General features: G+C 42.3%; 2 protein-coding genes across 2 annotated transcripts in view; both read right to left on the reverse strand.

Moving 5' to 3' along the window:
- The window catches only part of LOC135550436 (bcl2-associated agonist of cell death-like), a 339230-nt gene that overhangs the window by 244700 nt on the left and 68313 nt on the right, over positions 1-26217 (reverse strand). The gene's annotated exons all lie outside the window — the stretch shown is intronic.
- On the reverse strand, positions 2796-9752 carry LOC135550430 (cofilin-2-like). Its single transcript, XM_064981221.1, has 4 exons — positions 9650-9752; positions 4084-4394; positions 3908-3984; positions 2796-3803 (listed from the first exon to the last, which is right to left on the reverse strand). The coding sequence occupies exons 1-4, from the start codon at positions 9650-9652 to the stop codon at positions 3691-3693; spliced, it is 504 nt and encodes a 167-aa protein (XP_064837293.1). The 5' UTR covers positions 9653-9752; the 3' UTR covers positions 2796-3690.

Here is a 26217-nt window from a genome sequence, read left to right on the forward strand (position 1 = left end):
GTGCGCAGGGCATTGTCATGCTGAAACAGGAAATGGCCTTCCCCAAACTGTTGCCACAAAGTTGGAAACAAAGAATAATTTTCAATGTCATTGTATGCTGTAGCATTTAGATTTCCCTTCTCTGGAACTAAGGGGCCTAGCCCAAACCATGAAAAAAAAGCCCCAAAACATTATTCCCTCTCCAGCAATCTTTACAGTTGGCACTACACGGGTAGGTGGTGTACTCCTGGCATCCGCCAACCCAGATTTGTTCGTCGGACTGCCAGATGATGAAGCGTGTTTCATCACTCCAGAGAACAGCACTTGATTGGGGCAACCCCAGCAGGGCAGAAATGTAACAAACTGACTTGTTGGCAGCCCCACATTGAAAGTCAACGAGCGTAGTAAGGCCAATCTCATGCCAACGTTTGTCTATGGAGATTGCATGGCAGTGCGCTCGATTTTATACACCTGTCAGAAACAGCCAAATCCACTAATTTCAAAAGGTGTCCACATACTTTGGTATATATAGTGTACATTTACATGTATGAGTTTCATGGTTAAGCCTGGACAGCACCTCCCACTGGACATTTTATTTAACTGGAGCTATGCCTTTGGTCTCCCATCCAGGGTTGTTAACATGTCCAGCCCTGCTTAGCTTCAATGTTTTTCACTGACTTTTACCAATGTGCTATGTTGCTAACCAGTCAATATTCAGGTCACCCAGAGAATAGACAGCACTTTTAACATCACACACATTATCAAGCATTGCACACTAACTGCATTATCCAAATACTGAGTGTTAGCACTTGGTGGCCTAAAGCAGTGTCCACAACACTCCAACATTTGACAGGAGATCCTCCCTAAGCTTCACAGGAATATGGCTCTGAACATATACAGCAACACCTCCCCCATTGACATTCCTGTCTTTTCTGTAGATGTTATATACTTGTATTGCTACTGCTGTATCAAATGAATGATCTAAGTGAGTTTCAGAGATGGCCAGTATATGAATGTTATCCAAGGTTAGCAAGCTACTGATTTAATTTAAGGCTACATATATTAATATGGGCTAAATCTTAGCCCTTTCCTGGATAGCTTACCGGAGATAGATGGAGAAAAACAAAAATAAAATAAAGACATTGTTTGGCTTGAGTCAGTGGCCATGTCCGAATACCCATACATGCATCCAAAATAGGCCGTTTGAGTATTCAAAGAAAGTTAAATAGTATGCAACATTTTGAAAAATGTATACTTTAAATGCCATACTCATTTCAGATTTGACAACTTAGATATGAGTAGGCACTACCAAAATCAACAAATAGTGGGAAACAATACAATCACGCATGGCGCATTTTCATTATGCCAAAATATGTTAAATAGTAAGCTACATTTAGAAAATTGAGTATGGTTTAAATGCCAGGATGTTATAATTTTGCCTCTCTCGTAGAATTCGATGCACACTTTTCCATAATGCATTGGAAGAGGTGTGCTACTTGAAGAGAACTAGAGCCTAACAAAACTTGGCTACTTAATTGGGAAAATGCCCAAAGCTTCTGCGGAAGAGCTCAAATGTTGGCAAAGTAGTTGTTAAAATGATAGATTGCATCGCAGGCTACATCTTTTTATAACAATTATTTTTAAATTGGATTACTGCTTTGCCACTGATAAGTGTTTGTTTTCTTAGCCTTCAGAGCTTTTAAATTAAATAGTTAACCATCTTCTGATTCCTGAATGTGTCAGCTCCGGGAACTCGGCATGCGGCTACGTTACTGCGGTCATGTTAATCAGGCCTTTTGAACATGTGCATTGTTTTAGTTTTGTAGGCAAGGCTACTTATTTCATTCATGGGCCAAGCCTTTGCAGTCATTCTGATCTCGTTCCCAATTATCAGTGCTTTACTGATGTCCAGCGGTTCTGATTTTGCGATGCACCCGCTGTCCATGCGTTTCTGTACAATAGCCTTTAAATTTGAACATTTGGAAAGTGTGTACTAGGCTATTTGATTGAATTTACACGTTAAAGCACTATGGTATCACTGTGTCGAAATGGAACCTGTTTCGGTCTTCAGTCCTTTTTAAAATTAGAATAGATGGGCTATATGGGCCACTATGTTGTCGGTTGAATGTGAAAGTTATCAGCCTCGTTAATGCGATGCATGTCTACTGAATTTGAGAAATCCCCCCACACTCAACCCCACCTACTCAATTTAGAGCCGCTACTGTGTTGCAGCCTTGGCATACTGTTTAGTACAAAGTATGCAGTTTATGTAGTACGCTAGTATGGGTATTCCGACATGACCAGTCAATCAGGCAATTTAGTATCAGTTGGTGTAAGTCACATTAGGCTGAAGCTACTGCTTTGGATTCAAGGGCTCGCACTTCTGCCAGGCATTTGGGAGGTCGGGTGGACAACGGTCCCCACGCTCTGGCAGCTTTAAAATAGCTGGGATAAGTTCTGATGTCGCTTATGCCTGGAGACGGCCCTGGATGGGCCTCTTACGTGAATGGAGCCGAAGACTACAAGCTCTCCGAAAAGACTCAGAACGCCCATCACTAATGGGGATATACCACTTAGCCAAAAACTGCATGCCCTGCACTTTTCCCCCACTGAGCTGTGTGGGCTATAATTATGTGCACTGTTAAATGTAAAAGAATATATAAAAAAAAATGCACCATGAATAGACTAATAATTAGCTAATATATTGATGCAGCCAAATTGAATATCAGTTCAAAAATGTAAAAAAAAAAAAAAAAAAACTTACGCAGGAATGGACAGTTAACCATTGTCAAAGAAAACATGTTACAGGCAGCAGCTAGTAAATGCATTCTTTATTTAGACACAAGGAGACAAAAACAGAACACCCACATATACATCCACACTTTACTTGCTCTCATAGGCTTCTTCCAACTTGAGCCACCCACACTACGACATACCCCTGACTCCAATTGATCCCCGTTCAAGCTGTTCTGAGATTTTATCATGAAAAAAGGAATGCATTTTTGTTTGTACACAGTGCATTTACTGTTTGCTCAAAGGTTATGGAAATAACTTAATAGAATAAGGTCACATTTTGGAATGTTAATTTTACTGAAAGCATGCTGGAAAATAAAACTAGATTTAGCTAGACATGCTAAAAAATAACTAATTTGGCAATACAGGAATTGCCATCAGATTCATGTGAACAAAGTGCATAAATTAACCCAGTGGGTTGGTCATAGGCTTGCTCATTAGTTTCTTTTATCTGCCTGATCCAGACACCCCTCCATTAAACAAGAGACATAACCAGTACTCATCTGTTAAAAGGTAATTCTGTAAAACTCATTTTGTTCATTAGTTGGAAAATGCAAGGGCAAATTTTCTTCCATAAGATATCATTCTTTATGAGTTTGGAAATTGCAAGGCCAATCTCAGAAATGGTGACAAATCTTCATCTATTTAGTCATAATCCTTCATCACAACTTGCCATTTAAGACATGTCTGTGTTCTTCATTGTGACAAGTGGAACGATAACCACAATTTTAAACCATGAAACAGCATACTTGATTTTTCTCCACACAACAAAATACCCCATCCCAACACCCTCAAATTTGTACTCTAAACCCCCTCACCTAATTCCTTATCATTCTGGAATGAACAGCCATACAGGATTTAAAATTCTGTTGTTTTTTTTCTTTCCCCGTAGGCCTCAGATCATACCCGAGACGGGATTTATACAGGCCCACCTTCAAGGGTGATCACTGACGAGCCTCCAAGCTTCTCTGCTAAGGTTCGCCGATCTTTGATATCCTCCAAACCGTTAACTTGCCATTCATGCTTGATACCTGCAATTGAGCAGTGGTCAAATGTGAAGAATGAAGTACCCTAGACATACCCACACAGCAGTTGGACAGTATTATGATTCGTTCAACCTAAAAACAGTGCTCACCTGTGAATTTCTTTTTAATGGCATCCTTTGAGCTGGCGTAGATCATTTTGCTCTTCAGTGGAGCACCATCTGGGGCCCTGCAATACAGAGAACAGGAGAGATGACCACAAGGTTCTGTATATCTAGTTGTAATCAAATTGACTTTTTAAACCCAGTGCTTAACAGTTGACACACACCAGAAGATGAAGACCAGGTCCTCTTTTTTGGTCTCCTTGGTCTCGTAGGTGGCGTCATAGAGGGCGTAGCGACAGTCATCTGCGGGCAGCATCTTGACAAAGTGCAGGTAGGGGTCTGCAATGGTAGTACCCACGTCGCCAGTCAGGATCTCTTTACCCGATTCGAGGACAATGTGTTTCTTGTCCTCGCTCAGGCAGAACAGCACCGCCTTCTTCCGCTTCTTCTTCTCATCCTCGTTCGCCTGGGCCTTACGCACCTTCATCTCGTTGAAGACTGTAATAACTTCATCGGTCACTGTCACCCCAGAGGCCTAAGGTGAAAAAACATCTTTAATGCATAGTGTACCCAAGAGACACAAGCATTTCATAAATCACTATCTGCCATTGCACTGCTCATTTGAGCATCTTACACCTGCACTGTCCATATCAGTTGACTTTACGGTGACAGAATAGATTTGAGCAACTGTCATCAGTTAGTGCCGTCAGTAAGTATTCACAGCCCTTGACTTATTCCACTTTGATGCATTACAGCCCGAATTCAAAATGTAAATAAGTTCCCCACCCATCTACACACAATACCCAATAATGGCCAAATGGAAACATTTTTGCTAAGGTATTGAAAATTAAATACAGAATTCTCAATTACATAAATATTCACACCCCCAAGTCAACACATGCTAGAATCAACTTTGGCAGCAATTACAGCTGTGATGCTTAAGGTAAGTCTAAGAGCTTTGAACACCTAGATTGTGCAATATTGCACATTATTTTTCTCTTCAAGCTCTGTCAAGTTGGTTGATGATCAGTCTTGCCATAAATTTAAGCCAATTTAAGTTAAAACTAAGCCACTCAGGCACATTCAATGTCTTGGTAAGCAACTCCAGTGTATATTTGGCTTTGTGTTTTAAGTTATTATCCCACTGAAAAGTGTCTGTTGGAAAGCAGACAACCAGGATTAATTTAGTATTTTGCCTGTGCTTAGCTCTACTTCATATCTAAGCATCCTATCTTTGTAGTGACTGGGTGCATTGATCCACCATCCAAAGTGTATTTAATAAATTCACCATGCTCAAAGGGATATTCAATGTCTGCTTGTTATTTACCAGTAGGTGGCCGTCTTTGCAAGGCATTGGAAAACCTTATTGGTCTTGGTGTTTGAGTCGGTGTTAAAAATTCACTGGTTGACTAAAATACCTTACAGATAATTGTGTGTGGTACAGAGATGAGGTAGTCATTCAGAAATCATGTTAAACACTATTATTGAGTCCATGCAACATATTATTGGAGTTAACTTCTTCGGGCTAGGGGGCAGTATTCGGAAGTTTGGATGAATGAGGTGCCCAAAGTAAACTTCCTGTTACTGTAAACTGCCTAGAAGCTAGGATATGCATAAATTGGTAGTATTGGATAGAAAACTCTAAAGTTTCTAAAACTTACAATAATGTCTGAATATAACAGAACTGATACGGCAGGCAACCCAAGGACAATCCATCCAGAAATTGTGTTTTTTCCCCCAGCTCACCCTTGATTACTATGGCTGTCAATGGGAATAGAAGAGGAATACCTCCCAGATTGCATGTCAGTCTTTAGAAAGAGTTTCAGGCTTGTTTTTTGAAAAATGGGCTAGAATTTATAGTTTTAGTAAGTGGCTCCCATTTTGGCTGTAGTGTTGGTTGCGCGTTCCGGTGAGGGCGCGTACTTCATTATTTATCTCCAGTATTCTCAGTCTTAAATCGTATCATTTAGTTACATATTAGGGTACCCGAGGATTGATTAGGAACGTTATTTGATATGTTTGGAAGAAGTTTAATAGTAACTTGCGGGATTCATTTGTATGAGGGAAACGGGTGCATTACTAAGTCAAGCGCGCTAATGAAAGACTTTTCTGGGATATAAAGGACTTTATCGAACAAAAGGACCATTTGTTATGTAGCTGGGACCTTTGTGAATGCAACCAGATGAAGATCTTCAAAGGTAAGTGAGTTATTTTATTGCCATTTCTGACACCTCTGCTTGGTTGGAAATGCTCACGGCACGTCTAGCCCAATTAGGCAAAGTATTACGCCTGGACTTACAGCACATGGTCCATTCTTCCTTATGGTGGTTGTGCTGAAGAACCCCATACCTTTTGAGCGGAGGTAATGTTAAACCCCGTTCACATTACCCATAAGCACTCCATTAGGTTGCATTACAGTATACCCCGTACACATCGTTATGTAGCCCATTTCATTGTGCTGCAAGTCATCTTCCTGGAGTCCTGTCCCCGCTACTGAACAGACAAGTGTCGTGTTTGTAAGAAAGATGGAGGAAAGCATGTCCCGTTTTGGGAGATTCCAAAATATGACCGTTTCATTCAGAACAGGATAAACATACCATTTCAGGTGATTAAACATAGCTTTGTATAGTTACTTTTCCCTCAACTTGTTTTTATAAATGTATAGCAAGTCAAGCGAGTTCGCAATGCAGAGCATGTATGACAACCGTAAAATTAACGGTGTGCTTATGGGTAAAGCCTCGTTCACATTACCCATAAGCACTCAGTTACAGTGCGACGGATGTCATGCATTTCAATGGGGACGTCCACAGCGGAGTGGAATCGCAAAGCACCCTTATGGTTGAAGGCTCCATTGCGAGACGGCCACCACATACTGACAATTGACAAACTTTGCGACGTCTTCAGTCCAGCCAGAGTCAGTCAAAAACCTGGAAGTTAAAAAACCACAGATGAAAATGTGGTTTTCGGGGATGGCTTTATAGAATAGCAACTAACTCGTAAACGATGACCCATTCCTATAAGTGAGTCCTATTTTAATAGTGTGTGAAAATACACATTGGCTGCTAAACCAAAATAATCTCCCAAAATAAACGCGATGCCAAACGAAAGGCACTGGGGAGTCGACTAGAAAATAAGATTCCTCTACCGTCAACTGCCGTGTCTGGGTGTCAAGTTTAGGAGTCAATTGCTAGCGGAATCTAAGATTTAATATTTCCGCAATGGTGGCAACTATTTTGCGCAGTTTACTTCGAGAACAAACTTGTATCTTCCACAGCAAAGAAAGAGCAAGCCAGCGAGTTTGAGGGAGATGGGAGGGGCACAGACTGCGCATTGGTAATCAAATGAAGTAGCTATAGAAATGCTATATTTCGCAATTTCTTGGCTTGCAATGTCTTGCGCAATTTCACTAAAGTAGGGACTATCAATGAGTAGGCTGAGCTCTTCTACACGCAACAGATCGACGACCAAAGACACCAGCATTTTCATTGCGAAGAGCAAGAGAAGGCGAGGCAGAGAGTCAGAACCGTGCGCATAGGCTACAGCTCCGTCATCTGTATCTATCAATGAAAATGGCTAAGCTAAACGTCATAGTGCCAGTGAATTGAAGTTGAAAATCGCCAAATGTGTCAGTTTAATTAGACATAATGTGCAATAAAAAGTTTATCCTATAGCTTTTAATGAAACCCTTGCTGGCTGTTTAAGTCTTAGGTCAGGGCTCTCCAACCCTGTTCCTAGAGAGCTACCTCCCTGTACGTTTTTGCTTTAACCCCAGCTGTAACTAACCTGATTTAACTCAACCAGCTAATTATTAAAGCAGATGTGCTAGGTTGGAGGAAAAACCTACCGGATGGTAGCTCTCCACGAACAGGTATGAGAGCCCTGTCCCAGTATAGACTTTACGTCCGTCCCTTCGCCCTGACCTGAACACGTTAGTCACCCTCGAAGCATCGATACCCATCGCAGAGCAAGGGGAACCACTACTTCAATGTCTCAGAGCAAGTGACGTCACCGATTGAAACGCCACTAGCGCTAGCCATTTCACATTGGCAATTGATCGCAAAGCAGCATCCTTGCTAACCTTTTTTTGGAAATGGCAAGTGCAAATACGGTTCAATAGCTCAAAACAGCAGGATGTGGGGCATTGTTATTAAGCAGGACGTCTACCATAAATGGACCGCTACAATAATGATTATGATCACACTTCAATGTAAATATTATGGGGAGACCTATACATTTGGCAGCAAATCACGAGTTACCAGTGAAGCCTATTGTCGTCTAGACATGACGATGAAATATCTTCACGTCTACAATAAACCTACAGACTTCCGTCATAAGTCAATTAAATTTGAAAAACTAATTAATGGGAGCAGTTTGGAAAAACTAATTGTGTGTGAATCATCCTCTGGAATAACGCACAAGCTTTGATAATCATTACAAAATCAAAGTGTAGTAACACCAGTCTGAATATGGCAGAGAAAAGGTTTATCAGCGTGGAGTGCGCCGCATCATCCTATGGGATCCGTCAAGGCCTCACACAGAAAACATCACTGAAATATTGCAGTTCCTACACGACCTTCTAGATTCAAACCAAAGATGAATTTTACAGGCAAAATGGCAACATCATGTTCATGTCAGTCCTCTAGAACACAAATGTAGTCTTCCTAGAAGGACTGTGCAATAATGAGGTGTGTGTGAGCACATCCGTTTCAATGTGTTTTGGGAGTAGAGCGAGAGTGGTTGGAGTCAACTCAAATCCTGGAGTCGTGCACAACTAACTAGAATCGGAGCGGGTCGAGAGTTTCAATTTCATTGGTGACCTCCAACTATCATGGTCCAAACACACCAAGAGAGTCGTGAAGTCCAGGTCCACAAGGCCCCCTAACAGCTTCTACCACCAAGCCACAAAACTGCTTAACAATAATCAAACAGCCACCCGGACGATATTCATTGAGACCCCCCACCCACCTAAAGATGTACGACGTAATGAAATAAGTCACGATGTATACGAGGCACAATGTGAACGAGGCTTTAGAAACACTGGCGCGCAAGTCAAGTAAGAGGGAAATTGTGGCTGTGTTCCAAGTTTGTGCGGCTAACCAACCCTCGATCACTGAAATGTTTTAAGACGTGAACACACGCAGTGAGTAATAGACGCCACCGAACAAAGTCCATGGACGTATTTCATCATCTTCTAAGAACATTGGCAGGTTGTTAGCTAATTATGTTACACTTCCTTGTACTTGCAGTAAGGGTGGGGTCAGCTGGAACAGGCGGTAGTCACCAGTACTTGTAAGGCTAACGCTTCAAAAGCTATCTGGCACGGCGTAGCTCTAACATTGCAGTTAAATTCAAAGGCAATACAGTAACGTTGTTTACCTTATCAATGCCAATGGTGGATAGCGTAACGTTAGTTGGCTAACATTTTTTGCCGTCTGTTTAACAAGAGGCCTAACAGTTAAAGGTAGCGACGCGTTAGCTACTACCAAGGACGCCAACATGCACTAGTTCATGCCAGCATTAGTCATGGATAAGATGATATGCCGAGGGGCTAGGTTAACTAGTTAACTTTAACAACGAATGACAATGTAATTAAAGTTAACGTTACAAGCCAGTTCTGAAAATGTGTGCTACTAGTTAGCTATCCAGCCAATAGTCATCGATTGTGAAACTATGGTGCGAAATAAATCACAATTTCAATGTTCAACGGGCCAAGTAAGTACCCGTCCCCAGCACAGCTACTGTGTATATTTAAGATAACTAAATTACAGAAATTTACAAACGTAACGTTACCATGGTTGGGTCTTTTGTCTATCCGCGTCTGAAAGTCGTTCCTCTTGAGCTCGCAAACCGTGACTGACAGGCATAGTTTTCACGGAATTACGTTTATACCATGGCCACGCCCCCACTACCGTGGTACGGATGTGAAAACAAATCCTCAGAATCTGCTATTGGCGCGGGAGAGGGAATATTACTTTAGTGGTGATGAGAGGGAATATTACTTTAGTGGTGATAGGGAAACTCAATTGAAATCATTTTATAGCTGCGGTGTATACCTTTTTGGGCGACCCGACCAAATGTACATAGAGTTGTGAGTTATAGATCTGTCATTCTCACTGAACGCAAGTCTAAGAAGCGGTAGATAGGTTTTTGAAATCAAATCAAATTTTATTTGTCACATACACATGGTTACCTAGGATAAGATAAGTAATCCTTCTCACCACCCCCCTTAATGATTTAGATGCACTATTGTAAAGCACCCACTGGCAGAAGGTTTACTGGATGTGACAGATGTTAATGCGAGTGTAGCGAAATGCTTGTGCTTCTAGTTCCGACAATGCAGTAATAACTAACAAGTAATCTAACTAATAATTCCAAAACTACTGTCTTATACACAAGTGTACGGGGATAAAGAATATGTACATAAAGATATATGAATGAGTGATGGTACAGAGCAGCGTAGGCAAGATACAGCAGATGGTATCGAGTACAGTATATACATCTGAGATGAGTATGTAAACAAAGTGGCATAGTTAAAGTGGCTAGTGCTACATGTATTACATAAAGATGCAGTGGATGATATAGAGTACAGTATATACGTATACATATGAGAGTAATAATGTTGGGCACTATTTCCATGCTTCCCTTTCTTAAGGTGCATTTTTGCATCTTTTATTTTCAGTTTTGTACACCAGCTTCAAACAGCTGAAATATTTGTGGTTTTGGATTGATTCTCTGGACTTTACGTGCTTGTTTTGTCACAACTGAAATGAGGCAAACTAGCAACCAGGAACTGGCGGAACGATTTCACCGGTATATATATATATATATATATATACTGTGTGTGTATATATATATATATATATACTGTGTATATATATATATATATATATATATATATATATATATATATATATATATATATATATAGACACATACATATACACACAGTGAGGCTTTTTTTAGCAGAGAAATAAGAAGAAACCCCCACACTGCTCTTGATAGTATCACTGCTCTTTTAATACACCTCACGTATCGGCCTCAATGCCTTCGTCAGAGCTTTCACAAAATACAATTGAATCAATTTTAGAATAAGGCTGTAATGTAAGAAATGTGGAAAAAGTCAAGGGGTCTGAATACTTTCTGGAGGCACTGTATAATCAAGTGGGATGAAACAAATTGGCCACGTATCTACCGCTAGCGACATGTGATACAGCTGCCCGGTGAAGCGTATACAGCCCAGTGGGAATTACAACACCGTTGCACCTGTCATCCACACCGGCTTGATATTACATTAGCTAATTGGCATGTAACGGCGACATCCAGATGGTGAACAATACTACAAGTTATTTCTCCCTTTCCCATCGAAATAAACATCACTTTCTTTTGCAAGTTTTAATTGGCGCCATGCTGTTGTTGTTGCCAGCATAAACGAGGATCACCAGGACGACTGACTGAACTAACTCCATTCGTCTCCACTCGAATCTCAACTGTGCGACATACGTCATCAATTTGGGCACCAGGCGTGTCCGTATAGCCTCTCTCCATTGGCACCCATTCAAATTAGCCCCAAACTGGCGTTGTTAAGTCAAATCAAATCAAACTTTATTTGCTTCATTCGCCGAATACAACAAGTGTTTGCTTTACCGTGAAATGCTTACTCACAAGCCCTTAACCAACAGTGCAATTCTAGAAGAAAATATTTACCAAGTAGGCTAAAATAAAAAGTAATAATAAAAAGTAACACAATAAGAATAAGGAGGCTATATACAGGGGGCATCGGTACCGAGTCAGTGGGGGGCTGAGTGACTATGCATGGGTAACAAACAAACAGCAAGTAGCAGCAGTGTACAAGAGTGGGGGGGTTATTTTTATGAATTGTTCAGCAGTCTAATGGCTTGGGAGTAGAAGCTGTTGAGGAGCCTCTTGGTCCTAAACTTGACGCTCCGGTACCGCTTGCCATGCGGTAGCAGAGAAAACAGTCTATACCTTGGGTGACTGGAGTGTCTGACAATTTTATGGGCTTTCCTCTGACACCGCCTATTATATAGGTCCTAGATGGCAGGAAGCTTGGCTCCAGAGATGTACTGGGCCGTTCGCACTACCCTCTGTAGCACCTTACGGTTAGATGCCGAGCAGTTTCCATACCAGGCGGTGATGCACCCGGTCAGGATGCTCTCGATGGTGCAGCTGTAGAATTGTTTGAGGATCTGGGGACCCATGCCAAATATTTTCAGTCTCCTGAGGGGGAAAAGGTTTTGTCGTCCACTCTTCATGACTGTCTTGGTATGTTTGGACCATGATAGTTTGTTGGTGATGTGGACACCAAGGAACTTGAAACTCTTGACCCACTCCACTACTGCCTCGTTGATGTTAATGGGGGCCCGTTCGGCCCGCCTTTTCCTGTAGTCCACGATCAGCTCCTTTGTCTTGCTCATATTGAGGGAGAGGTTGTTGTCCTGGCACCACACTGCCAGTTCTCTGACCTCCTCCCTATAGGCCATCTCATCGCTGTTGGTGATCAGGCCTACCGCTGTTGTGTTGTCAGCAAACTTAATGATGGTGTTGGAGTTTTGTTTGGCCACGCAGTCGTGGGTGAACAGGGAATACAGGAGGGGACTATGTACACACCCCGGTGAGGCCCCAGTGTTAAGGATCAGTGTGGCAGACGTGTTGTTGCCTACTCTTACCACCTGGGGGCGGCCCATCGGGAAGTCCAGGATCCATTTGCAGAGGGAGGTGTTTAGTCCCAGAGTCCTTAGCTTAGTGATGAGCATCGTGGGCACTATGGTGTTGAACGCTGAGCTGTAGTCAATGAACAGCATTCTCACATAGGTGTTCCTTTTGTCCAGGTGAGAAAGGGCAGTGTGGAGTGCGGTTGAGATTGCGTCATCTGGGGATCTGTTGGGGCGGTATGCGAATCGGAGTGGGTCTAGGGTGTCCAGGAGAATGCTGTTCATGTGAGACATGACCAGCCTTTCAAAGCACTTCATGGCTACTGACGTGTCAAGGAGCGGTAATCATTTAGGAAGGTTACCTTCACTTCCTTGGGCACAGGGACTATGGTGGTCTGCTTGAAGCATGTAGGTATTACAGACTCGTTCAGGGGGAGGTTGAAAATGTCAGTGAAGACACAGGCTGGTAAGTCTTGTTCATTTTATTAAATTAAAACACCAAGACTGTTTGCTCATTAGTTGGGAATGTTGTTTGAAATATCAGATACAGCATACTTATATGCTATATCGTTGATATCGTTATCAACCTACTGCATACCCCTTTTGAAATATACATGTTTGTGTGCAGGGTATGCTATTAGCATGTTAATTCATTGTTGATTTACTAGTGGCACACATGTCACAAAATGTTTCCCATCCATTCTCATTGTGTTAAAAAAGAAATAGGTTCCCTAAAAGTTCACTTGTATCCACTAAACAAGTATTTGTCCAATCTAGTAGCTGGCGTACTATGGGCATGTTATGCTTTGCAATGTTGATGACAATGAATTATTGATCTACTAGTGCCACATGTCACAACACATCTTTAAACTGGCGTAATCTGGGCATTTTATGGCATGCAATAGTCATTACACTGGATTAATTATCTACTAGTTGCACACATCTCAAAAAAAGCCCACCAGACATTTTTACTGGGATTTCTTTTGACATGGGGTCATCAAAGTTCACTGTAATATAACTACTTTAAAAAATGATAAAGATAAAGAATGTGTTGATAGACCAAGAAAATGTTTAACACTTTTTTAAATGATTTATCTCTCATTAATGAAATACAATGAAAAACCTTTCAAGGTCACTTAGATCTTGCTGTGAAGCTGTGTGTGTGTGTGTCTGTGTACTGTATTTGTATGTCACGAATGTGAAAACATCTTGCTTTCACAATTTTACATTTGCTAAACGGCACCGCCGGTAGGTTACTGCAGCCTCACTCTAACCGTGGTACCGAAGTCATTTTTGCAACTTTTTCTGCAGCTGGATCCTGGACTTCCTGACAAGCAGACCACAGGCTGGTAGGATTGGCAACAACACCTCCTCCACGCTGACTCTTAACACGGGAGCATGTTCACAGTCCTCTACTCCCTGTTCACCCACGACTGTGTGGCTTTGCATGACACCAACTCCCCATCATCAAGTTCGCTTACGACACCACGGTTGTAGGCCTGATAACCGACAATGATGCGACAGCCTATAGGTAGGAAGTAAGTGAAGTGGCTTCTTCAAAGTCAGCAAAACAAAGGAGTTGATTGTTGACTTCAGGAAGCAGAGGAGGGAACAGGCCCTGATCCACATCAACAGGACTGCAGTAGAGAGAGTCACGAGTTTGATGTTCCTCTGCGTCCACATCACCGAGGACTTGTCATGGACAAACAACGCCATCTCTCTTGTCAAGAGGGCACAACGGTGTCTTTACTTCCTAAGGCGGCTGAAGAAATTCGGTATGTCGCCCGTGGGAACTCTCTAGTATACTACCGCTGCACCATCGAGAGCGCCCTGACCGGTTGCGTCACAGCCTGGTACGGGAATTGGTCTATCCACGACTGCAAGGCCCTACAGCGGGTGGTGAACATGGCCCGGTACATCACTGGGACCGTGCTCCCACCCATCCTGGACATCTACTCAAAATGGTGCCTAATGAAGGCACGCAGCATCATCAAGGACCCCACACACCCCAGCCACAAGCTGTTCTCTCCCTTATCGTCGGGCAGATGGCATGAGGTCTACTACCAACAGGCACGGAGACAGTCTCTATCTACAAGCCATCAAACTGTTTAACGCTTGAACTGGACGATCCACCTGCTCTGATTTTCCGCACCTTAGCACACGTGCACTCACTCACACACAGACACAAACACACACGCACATATACACTGAACAAAATTGTACATGCAACATGTAAAGTGTTGGTCCCATGTTTCATGAGCTGAAATTAATGATCCCCAACATGTTCCATACTCACAAAAGCTTATTTCTCTCAAATATTGTGCACAAATTTGTTTTCATCCCTGTCAGAGAGAATTTCTCATACGCTAAGATAATCCATCCACCTGACAGGTGTGAATATCAAGAAGCTGATTAAACAGCATGATCATTACACAGCTGCACCTTGTACTGGGGAAAATAAAAGGCCACTCTAAAATGTGCAGTGTTGTCACACAATACAATGCCACAGATGTCTCAAGTTTGAGGGAGTGTGCAGTTGCCATGCTGACTGCAGGAATGACCACCAGAGCTGTTGCCAGATATTTTAATGTTAATGTCTCTACCATAAGCCGCCTCCAACGACATTTTAGAGAATTTAGCGGTATGTCCAACCGGTCTCACAACAGCAGACCACGTGTAACCACGCCAACCCAGGACCTCCACATCCGGTTTCTTCACCTGTGGAACCGTCTGAGACCTGCCATCCGGACAGTTGATGAAACTATGGGTTTGCACAATGGAAGAATTTCTGCACAAACTGTCAGAAACCATCTCAGGGAAGCTCATCTGTGTGCTCATCGTCCTCACCAGGGTCTTGACCTGACTGCAATGTGCCCGGTACAATTGAAACCGGGATTCATCCATGAAGAGCACTCTTCATCTAAGGTGAGCATTTGCCCACTGAAGTCGGTTCCGACGCTGAACGATAGTCAGATCGAGAGTCTGGCGAGGACGACGAGCATGCAGATGAGCTTTGGGATAAAATACAAAAACATTATGCAAACGCTTATCAAAAAAGGAAAGACAAACTACTACAAAACTGAAATCCAGGACCTAAAGAAGAAAAACACTATGGAATGATGGGACTTCATTAACAAAGGACTGGAGACAAAAGAAAACATCAGGAGGGAGAATACGGGTGGAGGGAATTGAAGACAACGATGCGGCTGATGTTTTTAATATATTGTTTGCTGAAGCATGGACAAGCACCACACCTCTTGCCATCTTCCCCCTGCCCATGCCTACAAGGCAGATTGAGCTGTGCAGTATTGGCCTGATAAAGCAAGCTCTGACCAGACTGAGCCCATGTACAGCATGTGGGCCTGATGGTATTCCAGCCTGGCTACTAAAAGAGCAGAAGATCTAGCCCCTGTCATCACACACATAGTCAACACCTACTGGCAGGGGACCGTTCCAGCTGCCTGGAAGATTGCCAATGTGTGTCCCATACCTGAAGTGTCAAACCCACATACAATGAGTGACTGGAGGCCCATCTCTCTAACGTCATGCCTTCGAAAAATCCTGTAGAACTTCATCAACAAAAATCTCATGCCAACAGTTTTATCTGAGTGCACAAATCAGCATGCCTGCCTCCCGAAGTCCAGCACTACTACCGCCCTAGTGAAAGCCACACACTCCTGGCTGACAGCCACAGACTCCAAAAAAACAACAATGGTGAGGGTGTTACTTGCTGGTATGTCCAAAGCCTTTGATCGTGTAGATCACACAAAGCTCCTGCAACATCTGTCTGACAATGAACTGTGTCCAAGGTTACTGGCTCCACAACTACACCACAGGAAGAAGGCAGAGGGTGATGACAAATGGTACTTTTAGCCCTTGGTCAGAGGTCACCTCTGGTGTGCTACAAGGGGGCGTGGTCTCACCATATCTGTTTCTCCTTCACATGTCCACCCAAAAAGTTGTCTTCAGTGACGCTCTGGACACTGGGTATGCAGATGATGTTGGGCTGTCCTGAGCCATACCATTAACCATCATCAAAGAGGACATTTATATGGGCTTGGAGGCAGAGCAGCTGGAAGAGTGGGCCACATCCAACAACATGCTCCTTAATGGGAAAAAGTATGTGGAAATTCTGATATGTTTTCCTAGAGCCCATCCACAGCCTGCCCCACTAATCCTAGGAGGACAGGAAGTACCAGTGGTAACAACAACTAAGTATCTTGGTTTTCATCTTGAATATAACCTCAGTGGTGTAACACATGTGGGGCAGTCAGTGAGGAAGGCCTCAAAAGACCTGCACTTTTTGACTGTTCTTGACAGAAATCGCCCACCCACTGAAGATCTGGTTACAGTCTACACTACACTGGTTAGGCCTTGTCTGGAATACAGTGGAGTGCTGTTAGTTGGATGCAGTAAAAAGCAGCAGGCCCAACTAGACAGGGTGCAGAGGAGGGCCTAGAGGATAATCTCCATAGGTGGAGCAGTCCAACCACAGCTCCCCTCACTGCAGAAGGACATGCACACTCTTGACCATCCACTGAATGACCTGCTCCCTCCAAAAAGAGGTAACTGCACCACCAGGCTCCTGAGAAATAGCTACGAACTGTCCTGTATAACACCCGTACTAACCGCCTGCGAAACGCCACTCTACCCACTGCTCTCAGACTGTATAATAACTCTAGCTCTTCAATGGTTCTCCCCAAAAATATATATTTTTAAATCACATTTTAATATTTACATTTCTTTCCATCATGAAAAATGTCCTGTAATGTTTACAATAATTCAATATTCTATTTATGTCACATATTATGTGTTATGTATTTTAAATGAGGGTTTTGCAACTATTCGTAATTAGTCAATTCTGCATTTCTTTAGTTTCATCTATGAGCAAGAATAATTAAACTCATACTCATATAGGAGAAGGGTTAAATTAGCATTATTGTTGGACTTTTGTTGCATTTAGGGGAGCTAACATCTCATTCGGGTGAGCTGAGCCCCCCCTGGCTCCCCCGTAATTCGTATCTTGGGTAGCTCGAGCCTTTAGCCCAGCGCGGATATTGCCTGTAATCCATGGTTTTTAGTTTAGATACGTTCTTATAGTCACTGTGGGGATGACATCTTCTATTCATTTATTGATTAATGGTCTTGACTATTGTGGTAAACTCCTCAATGCTAATCGGATAAATCCCGGAACATATCTCAGTCTGAACTAGCAAAACAGTCTTGTTGCGTTTGCTTCATCCGACCACTTCCGTATTGACCGCATCACTGGTACTTCCTGTTTGTTAATAGAAAGCAGGAGAATGGTCATTGTCAGATTTGCCAAAGGGAAGATGAGGGAGGGCCTTGTAAGCATTTCTGTGGGATGAATAAAAGTGTTCCCGGAGTTTTAATGCCCCTATTGGCGCAGGAGACGTGTTGGTAGAAGTGAGGTAGGATGGTTTTAAGTCTCCCCGCATTAAAGCCTCCTCCCACCAGAAGCGCTGCCTCTAGGTGAGTGGATTCTTGTCTTGTCTATGACCACACACAGTTCGTTGAATGCAAGAGTGGTGTTGGCTTGGAGTGGGATATAGACAGCTGTGATAATTACGGATGAGAACTCTCTTGGTAGATAAAAGAGTCTGCAGCTTATCATGAGGTATTCTATATCAGGTGAACAAAAGCTTGACATTTCCTTCATACTTAAAGTAGCACACCAGTTGTTATTTATGGAAAAGCATACTCCAACTCCTTTTTACTTCTCCAAATCCACTGTACGATCCTGCTGCTGCATGTAGAATCCACTGAGTTCTAGGTGTGTGGCGTCATCCTCCAGCCACGTTTCAGTAAGACATATAATATTACAGCTTTTCAAGTCTCTCTGACAGGAGATTCTCAATCAAACCTCATCCATCTTCTTGACTGGACTGGACTGGACTGGACATTGACTGACTGGACATTTGCCAATAGAATGGAGGGGAGCACCGTTGGATTTTCTCTTCGCCTCAATTTCACCAGGACTCCACCTCGTCTCCCTCGTCTATGCCTGCGGCATTTTGGTCGCCTTGTCGACGCAATCACCACTGGGACCAAACAATGGATGGAGAGTCACTTTCACAAGTGGCCTGTTATGCTCACAGACAGGAGTCTCCCACTTTCATTCCCCTCAGGGTGAAAGGTCAAAAGTTATATTTAATTTTTTATTTTGGACAGAGAAGGCACACTGAATAATCCCAAACGGCTTGATGTTACAGTTGGGGCATACCGATCCTTCTAGGTGTGTCAGGAAACAAAGTGACATTGTCACTGCAAAGGGTTTGATCGGAGTAAATTCAACAATCTGTTTGCCAAAGATCTTAAACCATTGACTAAGTTGGTAAATTCATTGTTGCCTTTTTGTTTGACAACAAATAAAATATTTATTTAAAAACGGTGTGGATGGTCAAAAACAACATGTTTCCGGTGTATTATATTGTTCCCAAGAAAGCTAAGGTAACTGAGCTAAACTTCTACCGTCCCGTAGCACTCATTTCCGTCATCATGAAGTGCTTTGAGAGACTAGTCAAGGACCATATCACCTCCACCCAACCTGACACCCTAGACCAACTCCAATTTGCTTACCGCCCCAATAGGTCCACAGACAACGCAATCGCAACCACACTGCACACTGCCCTAACCCATCTGGACAAGAGAAATACCTATGTGAGAATGCTGTTCATCGACTACAGCTCAGCATTTAACACCATAGTACCCTCCAAACGCATCATCAAGCTCGAGACCCTGGGTCTCGACCCCGCCCTGTGCAACTGGGTACTGGACTTCCTGACGGGCCGCCCCCAAGTGGTGAGGGTAGGCAACAACCTCTCCACCCCGCTGATCCTCAACACTGGGGCCCCACAACGGTGCGTTCTGAAACCTCTCCTGTACTCCCTGTTCACCCATGACTGCGTGGCCATACACTCATCAAGTTTGCAGACGACACTACAGTGTAGGCTTGATTACCAACAACGATGAGACGGCCTACAGGAAGGAGGCGAGGGCCCTCGGAGTGTGGTGTCAGGAAAATAACCTCACACTCAATGTCAACAAAACACCTCTGTCATCATGAAGTGCTTTGAGAGACTAGTCAAGGATCAGATCACCTCTTCCTTACCTACCACCCTTGACCCACTTCAATTTGCTTTCCGCCCCAATAGATCCACAGACGATGCAATCACCATCACTCTGCACACTGCCCTATCCCATTTGGACAAGAGGAATACCTATGTAAGAATGCTGTTTATTAACAATAGCTCAGCATTCAACACCATAGTACCCTCCAAGCTCATAATTAAGCTTGAGGCCCTGGGTCTGAACCCTGCACTGTGCAACTGGGTCCTGGACTTACTGACGGGACACCCCAAGGTGGTGAAGGTAGGAAACATCCCCTCCACTCTGCTGATCCTCAACACTGGGGCCCCACAAAGGTGCTTGCTCAGCCCCTCCTGTTCACCCATGACTGCGTGGTCAAGCACACCTCCAACTCAGTCATCAAGTTTGCAAACGACAACAGTAGTAGGCTTGATTACCAACGATGAGACAGCATACAGGGAGGAGGTGAGGGCTATGGGAGTGTGGTTCCTGGAAAACAACCTTTCACGCAATGTCAACAAAACAAAGGAGATGATTGTGGACTTCAGGAAACAGCAGAATGTGCAACCCCACTACCTACATCGACGGGTCCACAGCGGAGAAGGTGGAAAGCTTCAAGTTCCTTGGCATACACATCACGGACAAACTGAATTGGTCCACCCACATAGACAGCGTAGTGAAGAAGGTAGAGCAACGCCTCTTCAACCTCAGGAGGCTGAAGAAATTTGGCTTGTCACCAAAAGCACTCACAAACTTTTACAGATGCACAATCGAGAGCATCATGTCGTGCTGTCTCACCGCCTGGTACGGCAACTGCTCCGCCCACAACCATAAGGCTCTCCAGGGGGTAGTGAGGTCTGCACAACGCATCACTGGTGGCAAACTACCTGCCCTCCAGGTCACCTACAGCACCTGATGTCACAGGAAGGCCATAAAGATCATCAAGGACAACAATAACTCGAGCCACTGCCTGTTCACCTTGCTATCATCCAGAAGGCGAGGTCAGTAAAGGTACATGAAAGCAGGGACCGAGAGACTGAAAAACAGCTTCTATCTCAAGGCCATCAGACTGTTAAACAGCCACCACTAACATTGAGTGGCTGCTGCCAACATACTGACTCAACTCCAGCCACTTTAATAATGGAAAAATGTATGTAATACATGTATCACTAGCCACTTTAAACAATGCCACTTTTATGTTTACATACCCTACATTACTCATCTCATATGTATATACTGTACTCTATACCATCTACTGCATCCCGCCTATGCCGTTCTGTACCATCACTCATTCATATATTTTTATGTACATATTCTTCATCCCTGTACACTTGTGTGTATAAGACAGTTGTTGTCATGACGTTGTATTAGTTAATGTGACGACTGTTGATCATCGAATGATTAAAAGTTTCTAATTGCGTGATTAACTGAATCGAGCAATTATTAACTCATTAACCTGGGGCACCATGGGAAAACTAGTTTTTATTGAGTTTCTATTTCCCAAATTAACTCAAAGAATATCAGAATATCGATTTTACAACAGCCGCTAATTAACCAGTTACCTCTACAATCTCGTTCTGAACGTCGTATAGTCCGTGAATCTGCACTGACCCGCGTCTCACCAATGAGTTCGTACCACACCAATCTTAGTTGAATATTTATTTACTAAAAAGCTTAAATGATGATAAAAGATACACATAGACAAAACACATTATAGGCTACTGATTAGAACTTAGTATAACGGGCCAACACACTATGGCGCGTGTTACCCAAAATGGGGATTTCAAAGAGAGAGAGGAAAAAGAAAGTACACGAGATAAATATACATTTGGGTGAATTTGTCAGCTATGCTATTTTAACCCTTGCCCCAAACTGCCGCTCTTATGGGTCAGAACATAATGATGTAATTACGTGGGGATGATCTCCAAGGATTCTCTGCTCAGAGCTCACAGCATAGGAATGAAACCTTTTAGATACCACGATTCGTTGGGATTGGATGCTAAGGGAGTCCGGCTTGAATTCACCCGCTTAGACACAGCTACTCATCCGTAGTTTGGGTAGAAAAAGATTTCTTTGTCTTCAAACTTGTGTTGCGTTCTGGGTTCGTTGACTTTTTAGACCTTGGCTGCAGCTTGGGTCAAGTAGTCTTCTCTGTAAATTCTTTACTCACAGGTTTTATACCCTTGGGTCAGAAGTGGGCGTAACCACCTTTAGGGCAATTCTCTGGGCGTACCAAGATAAGAGCAAGGTCTAGGTTTTTCTCTAATTCAATTTTAGACAACTAACTTCACATTTCATCTTTACCAAAACATTCCCTTTGATTTGGATATTTTCCACACAACTTACAATGTATAAACATCAAACAAATACTAGGAAAACTCTTCACGTTACAATGTTTTCGTAATAATGTCATCTATTAACCTTTAATAACAAAACAAAAATGACATACATTTTCATATTCCATCTATCGTCATGACCACCATTGTGGCTGACGGACACCATTGTTCCAAAGACCCTTTTTACATAAGAGCTTTTTGTGCCAGGGATGGCTTTTATTTGTCAATAAGACAGGCGGTAACCATTTGCTTTAGGAATGGACTCAGAGAAGCATCTAATACACTTTCATCGACATAATTACTCATTCCATCAACATAATTGCTCATTCCAATCACAATATGCAGAAAAATAATGGAATTGTTGTACATGTTTAATGTTCTGAGGCTGGTTCTCCATAGTAACAGGACAAAGGAATTTGTCTGTGGCCTGAGATTTACCAGGGGCTTGAGGGGTCATAAAACCCCCACATCTTCAGACTCCTAGATCTCTCCTCCTCTTTTGGGGTTGAGAGATAATCTGTAGGTTTGTGGTCTCCTGTAACCTGACCTGATCAGGACAGTCATGGCATTGTTGTGGAATTGTTAGGTTAGATTACTATTTGGTTATTATTGCATGGTCGGCACTAGAAGCACAAGCATTTCGCTACACTCACATTAACAACTGCTAACCATGTGTATGTGACAAATAAAATTAGATTTGATTTGATGATTTAAGTGGACAATTCTCAAACACTTCTCACTACCTCCAAACCAACAATGTTTAGTCAGTATTTTTCCTCTGAGATGAAGATTGTTGAAATTGTCATTAAAAGCGGCATTTGATAGTAGATTATCTTAAAAGGCAGACATATTTAACTTGGATATGAGTTTGAGTTAAAGATTATTTTGAGATAACATGAGGTAATCTCTCCAAGCTCAGTTCTCTACATAACCCCATTGAGACTGGGTGGAGTTACTGTAGTTGCCCTCAGCCCACATAGAGATTGACGAGTTACTGTAGCATTTGTGTCTGATCTTATTTCTAGCTCTGTTGTCATTGGAGTAAGGCCTAGCCTTACTGATATGAATGGGTCCTTCTTGTGTTGTTTGCAGTGTGGGAGGTTGTTCAGGAATCTCTCGGTTTTAGTCCAAATGAATTCGTGTTTGGACATCATGTCAGAGGTCCTTTGAGTTTGCTGAGAGAGAGGCTGTTGCAGGGCGACACCTTAAAAACAAAAACAAATCTGTTGGAGCACATTAGCGCTTTTTGATACAGATGGCACCGCACCTGTTAGTTTGCCAGTGAGAATCTGGAGAGGGCACATCCAAAAATGAAAGTTTGGTAACATCGGAAGGCTCGAAACCGCATTTTTGATGTGGGTGACCAAGTCCTGGTTTTGGGGTCACTGTTGCAGGCTCGCTTTTCAGGCTCTTACCCCATAGTGAGAAAAAAATCATCATCTGGATTACATCATCATCACACCGGACTGCACGAGAAAAACCCGGCTGTGTCATGTCAACATGTTGAAACCATACTTCACCCGCTACAATCGAGCGGTGAAGTCGGGGGAAACCAGTAGTGATGTTCTGCTTGTGGCCACTGCTGCCATCGTTGACTATAGTCTTCCTCAAGAATAAGAGGAAAGCCCAATGCACCCTGTGACAGTTGAGTACATCAGAGATTCTAGAAAACCTTCATGTCTTTTTGACACACTTGTCTCCAGAGGAAAAAGGCGACATTGTTGACCTGCTTTTAGAATATCAGGGTATAACCTCAGATGTGCCAACCCAGACAAATGTACCAGAGCATGACATTGATGTTGGGACTCGGCCCGATCCATCAACATGCCTATTGAGTGAACCCTGAAAAAAGAGAGATGCTCCGCAGTGAGGTGGTAACTTTCCTCACGAGAGGAAAGTTACTATAGATATTGCAGGAGTTTCCCCTTAAAATCATACATGCCTGTGGTAAGGACAACTTGGTTGCTGATTGTCTTTCAATGGTGGGCAGTCAATAGGTTTTGTGTTTAGCCAGTGTGTAGCCCTGACTCACAGAGGTGGAAAGAGTACTCAATTGTCATACTTGAGTAAAAGTGAAGATACCTCAATAGAAAACTACTCAAGTAAAAATAACCCAGTAAAATACTACTTGAGTAAAAGATTTTAAATATACTTAAGTACAGTGGTGGGAAAAGTACTCAATTTTCATACTTGAGTAAAAGTACAAAGTAAAAGTAAATGCTATACATCAAATTCCTTATATTTAGCTTACCAGACTGCACAATTTACTTTATTACTTTTTTTTGTCAGCTAGGGGCAAACTCCAACACTCAGACATAATTTACAAAGGAAGCATTTATGTTTAGTGAGTCCAACAGATGTGAGGCAGTAGTGATGACCAGGGATGTTCTCTTGATAACTGTGTGAATTGGACTGTTTTCCTGTACTGCTCAGTATTCAAATTGCAACTAGTACTTTTGGGTGTCAGTCAAAATGTATGGAGTAAGAAGTAAATAATAATCAATCTTTAGGAATGTAGTGAAGTAAAAGCTGTCAAAAAATATAAATAGTAAAAGTGAAGTACAGATACCCCAAAAAACGATTAAGAAGTACTTTAAAGTGCCCTTGCGCACTTCAACAGTGTGTGAAAACCTTGTGAAGACTTACAGAAAACGTATTGAGAAACTTTTGTTATTGACCAAACACTTATTTTCCACCATCATTTGCAAATAAATTCATTTAAAATCCTACAATGTGATTTTCTGGATTTTTTTTTCTAATTTTGTCTGTCATAGTTGAAGTGTACCTATGATGAAAATTACAGGCCTCTCTCATCTTTTTAAGTGGGAGAACTTGCACAATTGGTGGCTGACTAAAAACTTTTTTGCCCCACTGTATGTGATTTTTTTTTAAACTTGTGAGTTTTAGGCAACTATGTAAAAAAAAATATATATAATAATAAACAGAAAAGATATGTATGTGTGTATATATATATATATATATATATATATATATGTGTGTGTATATATTTATATATACTGTATATACATATATATATATGTATTTATATTATATTTAATTATTGACAGCCAGTAGATGCCATGTTTATATTGGAGAACACAACGCATTAAGTTGGTTGTGCAATGGAAGTTGTTTTCTGTTGGTGGTGAGCAAATTTGTCCAACAAAAATATAGGATATATTTGTTGCCTTAAGGGGGAAGGTGTCACAGGTTTTGTTTTTTCCATTCGTTTTGAGGTTGGACTTTAGCATGTATAGCTCGTTAGCACATAGGGCGCATCAATTGGTCACCTCATCAGTCAGTATGTGTAACACCTGTCCTGGTTGCTGTCTCGTTAGTGGGAAGGTGTTTCATCTGTGCTGGCCCAGATGCTATTTAAGAGTGGATGGCCCTGTCACCCAGTTTGTCTTGATAGATGTGGAGGGTAAACAGCTTTAGTTGGCACTCCCCAATTTGATTTCTAGACAAACAATCTTTTCTATGATTTTGTTTTGCGTCACCTGTTTGGTTTGCTTCCTGTGTAAAGTTTTTATTTTTATTTTGTTTACCTCTTGGGTTAATTTAGTAGGCGCTCATGTTCGGTGTCTTAGGTTCCAATTGTTGCTAGTTCACTTTCAATGGATACCCCCCTGAGAGACTTTCAGAGCCCCTACTAAAACCTGTGTTCCACAAATCTGTGGAACACAATAAAATCACCTAAGAAATATATCCGTACTCGGTGTTTAGATTAGGCAAATATAATCGCAAACTATAGTCTACATAGGCCTATTGGTCTAGGCTATCATATCTCCCATGCAGCAAAAATAGATGTTGCTGATTTCTGCACCGTGGTTAGCTCCAGAGTTTTGCTATCTTCAGTACCACGGACGTTCCGGAATTATGTTCGTTATAGTACCAGGGACAGTGTCCTGCGTGCCCTTGCGCGCTTAAAAAAAACTCATCCAGTGATAACATATTTCTAGTTTTCTAGCAAAATACTGTTACGTTTTTTTCGTTGTACAAATTAAAAATATGCGATTGTCTTGTAATTAAATGCTATGGAGGTAATGTCATCTCATGGTTTGACCTGTGACAACAAAAATCGTAAACACTTCGCCACTGCAGTAGAGGGCAGTAAGTGCTTAGTATCAAATGTACTTTTCTCTAGAGATATCCATCGAAGGGAAACAAAGTTGCCGTTTCCCCTCGACTTCACAGTTGTATAACTAATTAAAGGTAGTGTCATTATTGTTCATTCCTT

The sequence above is a fragment of the Oncorhynchus masou genome, chromosome 12 (genome assembly GCF_036934945.1).
Source record: "Oncorhynchus masou masou isolate Uvic2021 chromosome 12, UVic_Omas_1.1, whole genome shotgun sequence".
NCBI classification, from domain to species: domain Eukaryota; kingdom Metazoa; phylum Chordata; class Actinopteri; order Salmoniformes; family Salmonidae; genus Oncorhynchus; species Oncorhynchus masou.

Coding starts and splice junctions, on each gene's coding strand:
- LOC135550430 (XM_064981221.1), bottom strand. Junction 3,985..4,083: donor GACCTGGTCTTCATCTTCTG/GTGTGTGTCAAC, acceptor TCTGTATTGCAG/GGCCCCAGATGGTGCTCCAC. Junction 3,804..3,907: donor CATTAAAAAGAAATTCACAG/GTGAGCACTGTT, acceptor GCTCAATTGCAG/GTATCAAGCATGAATGGCAA.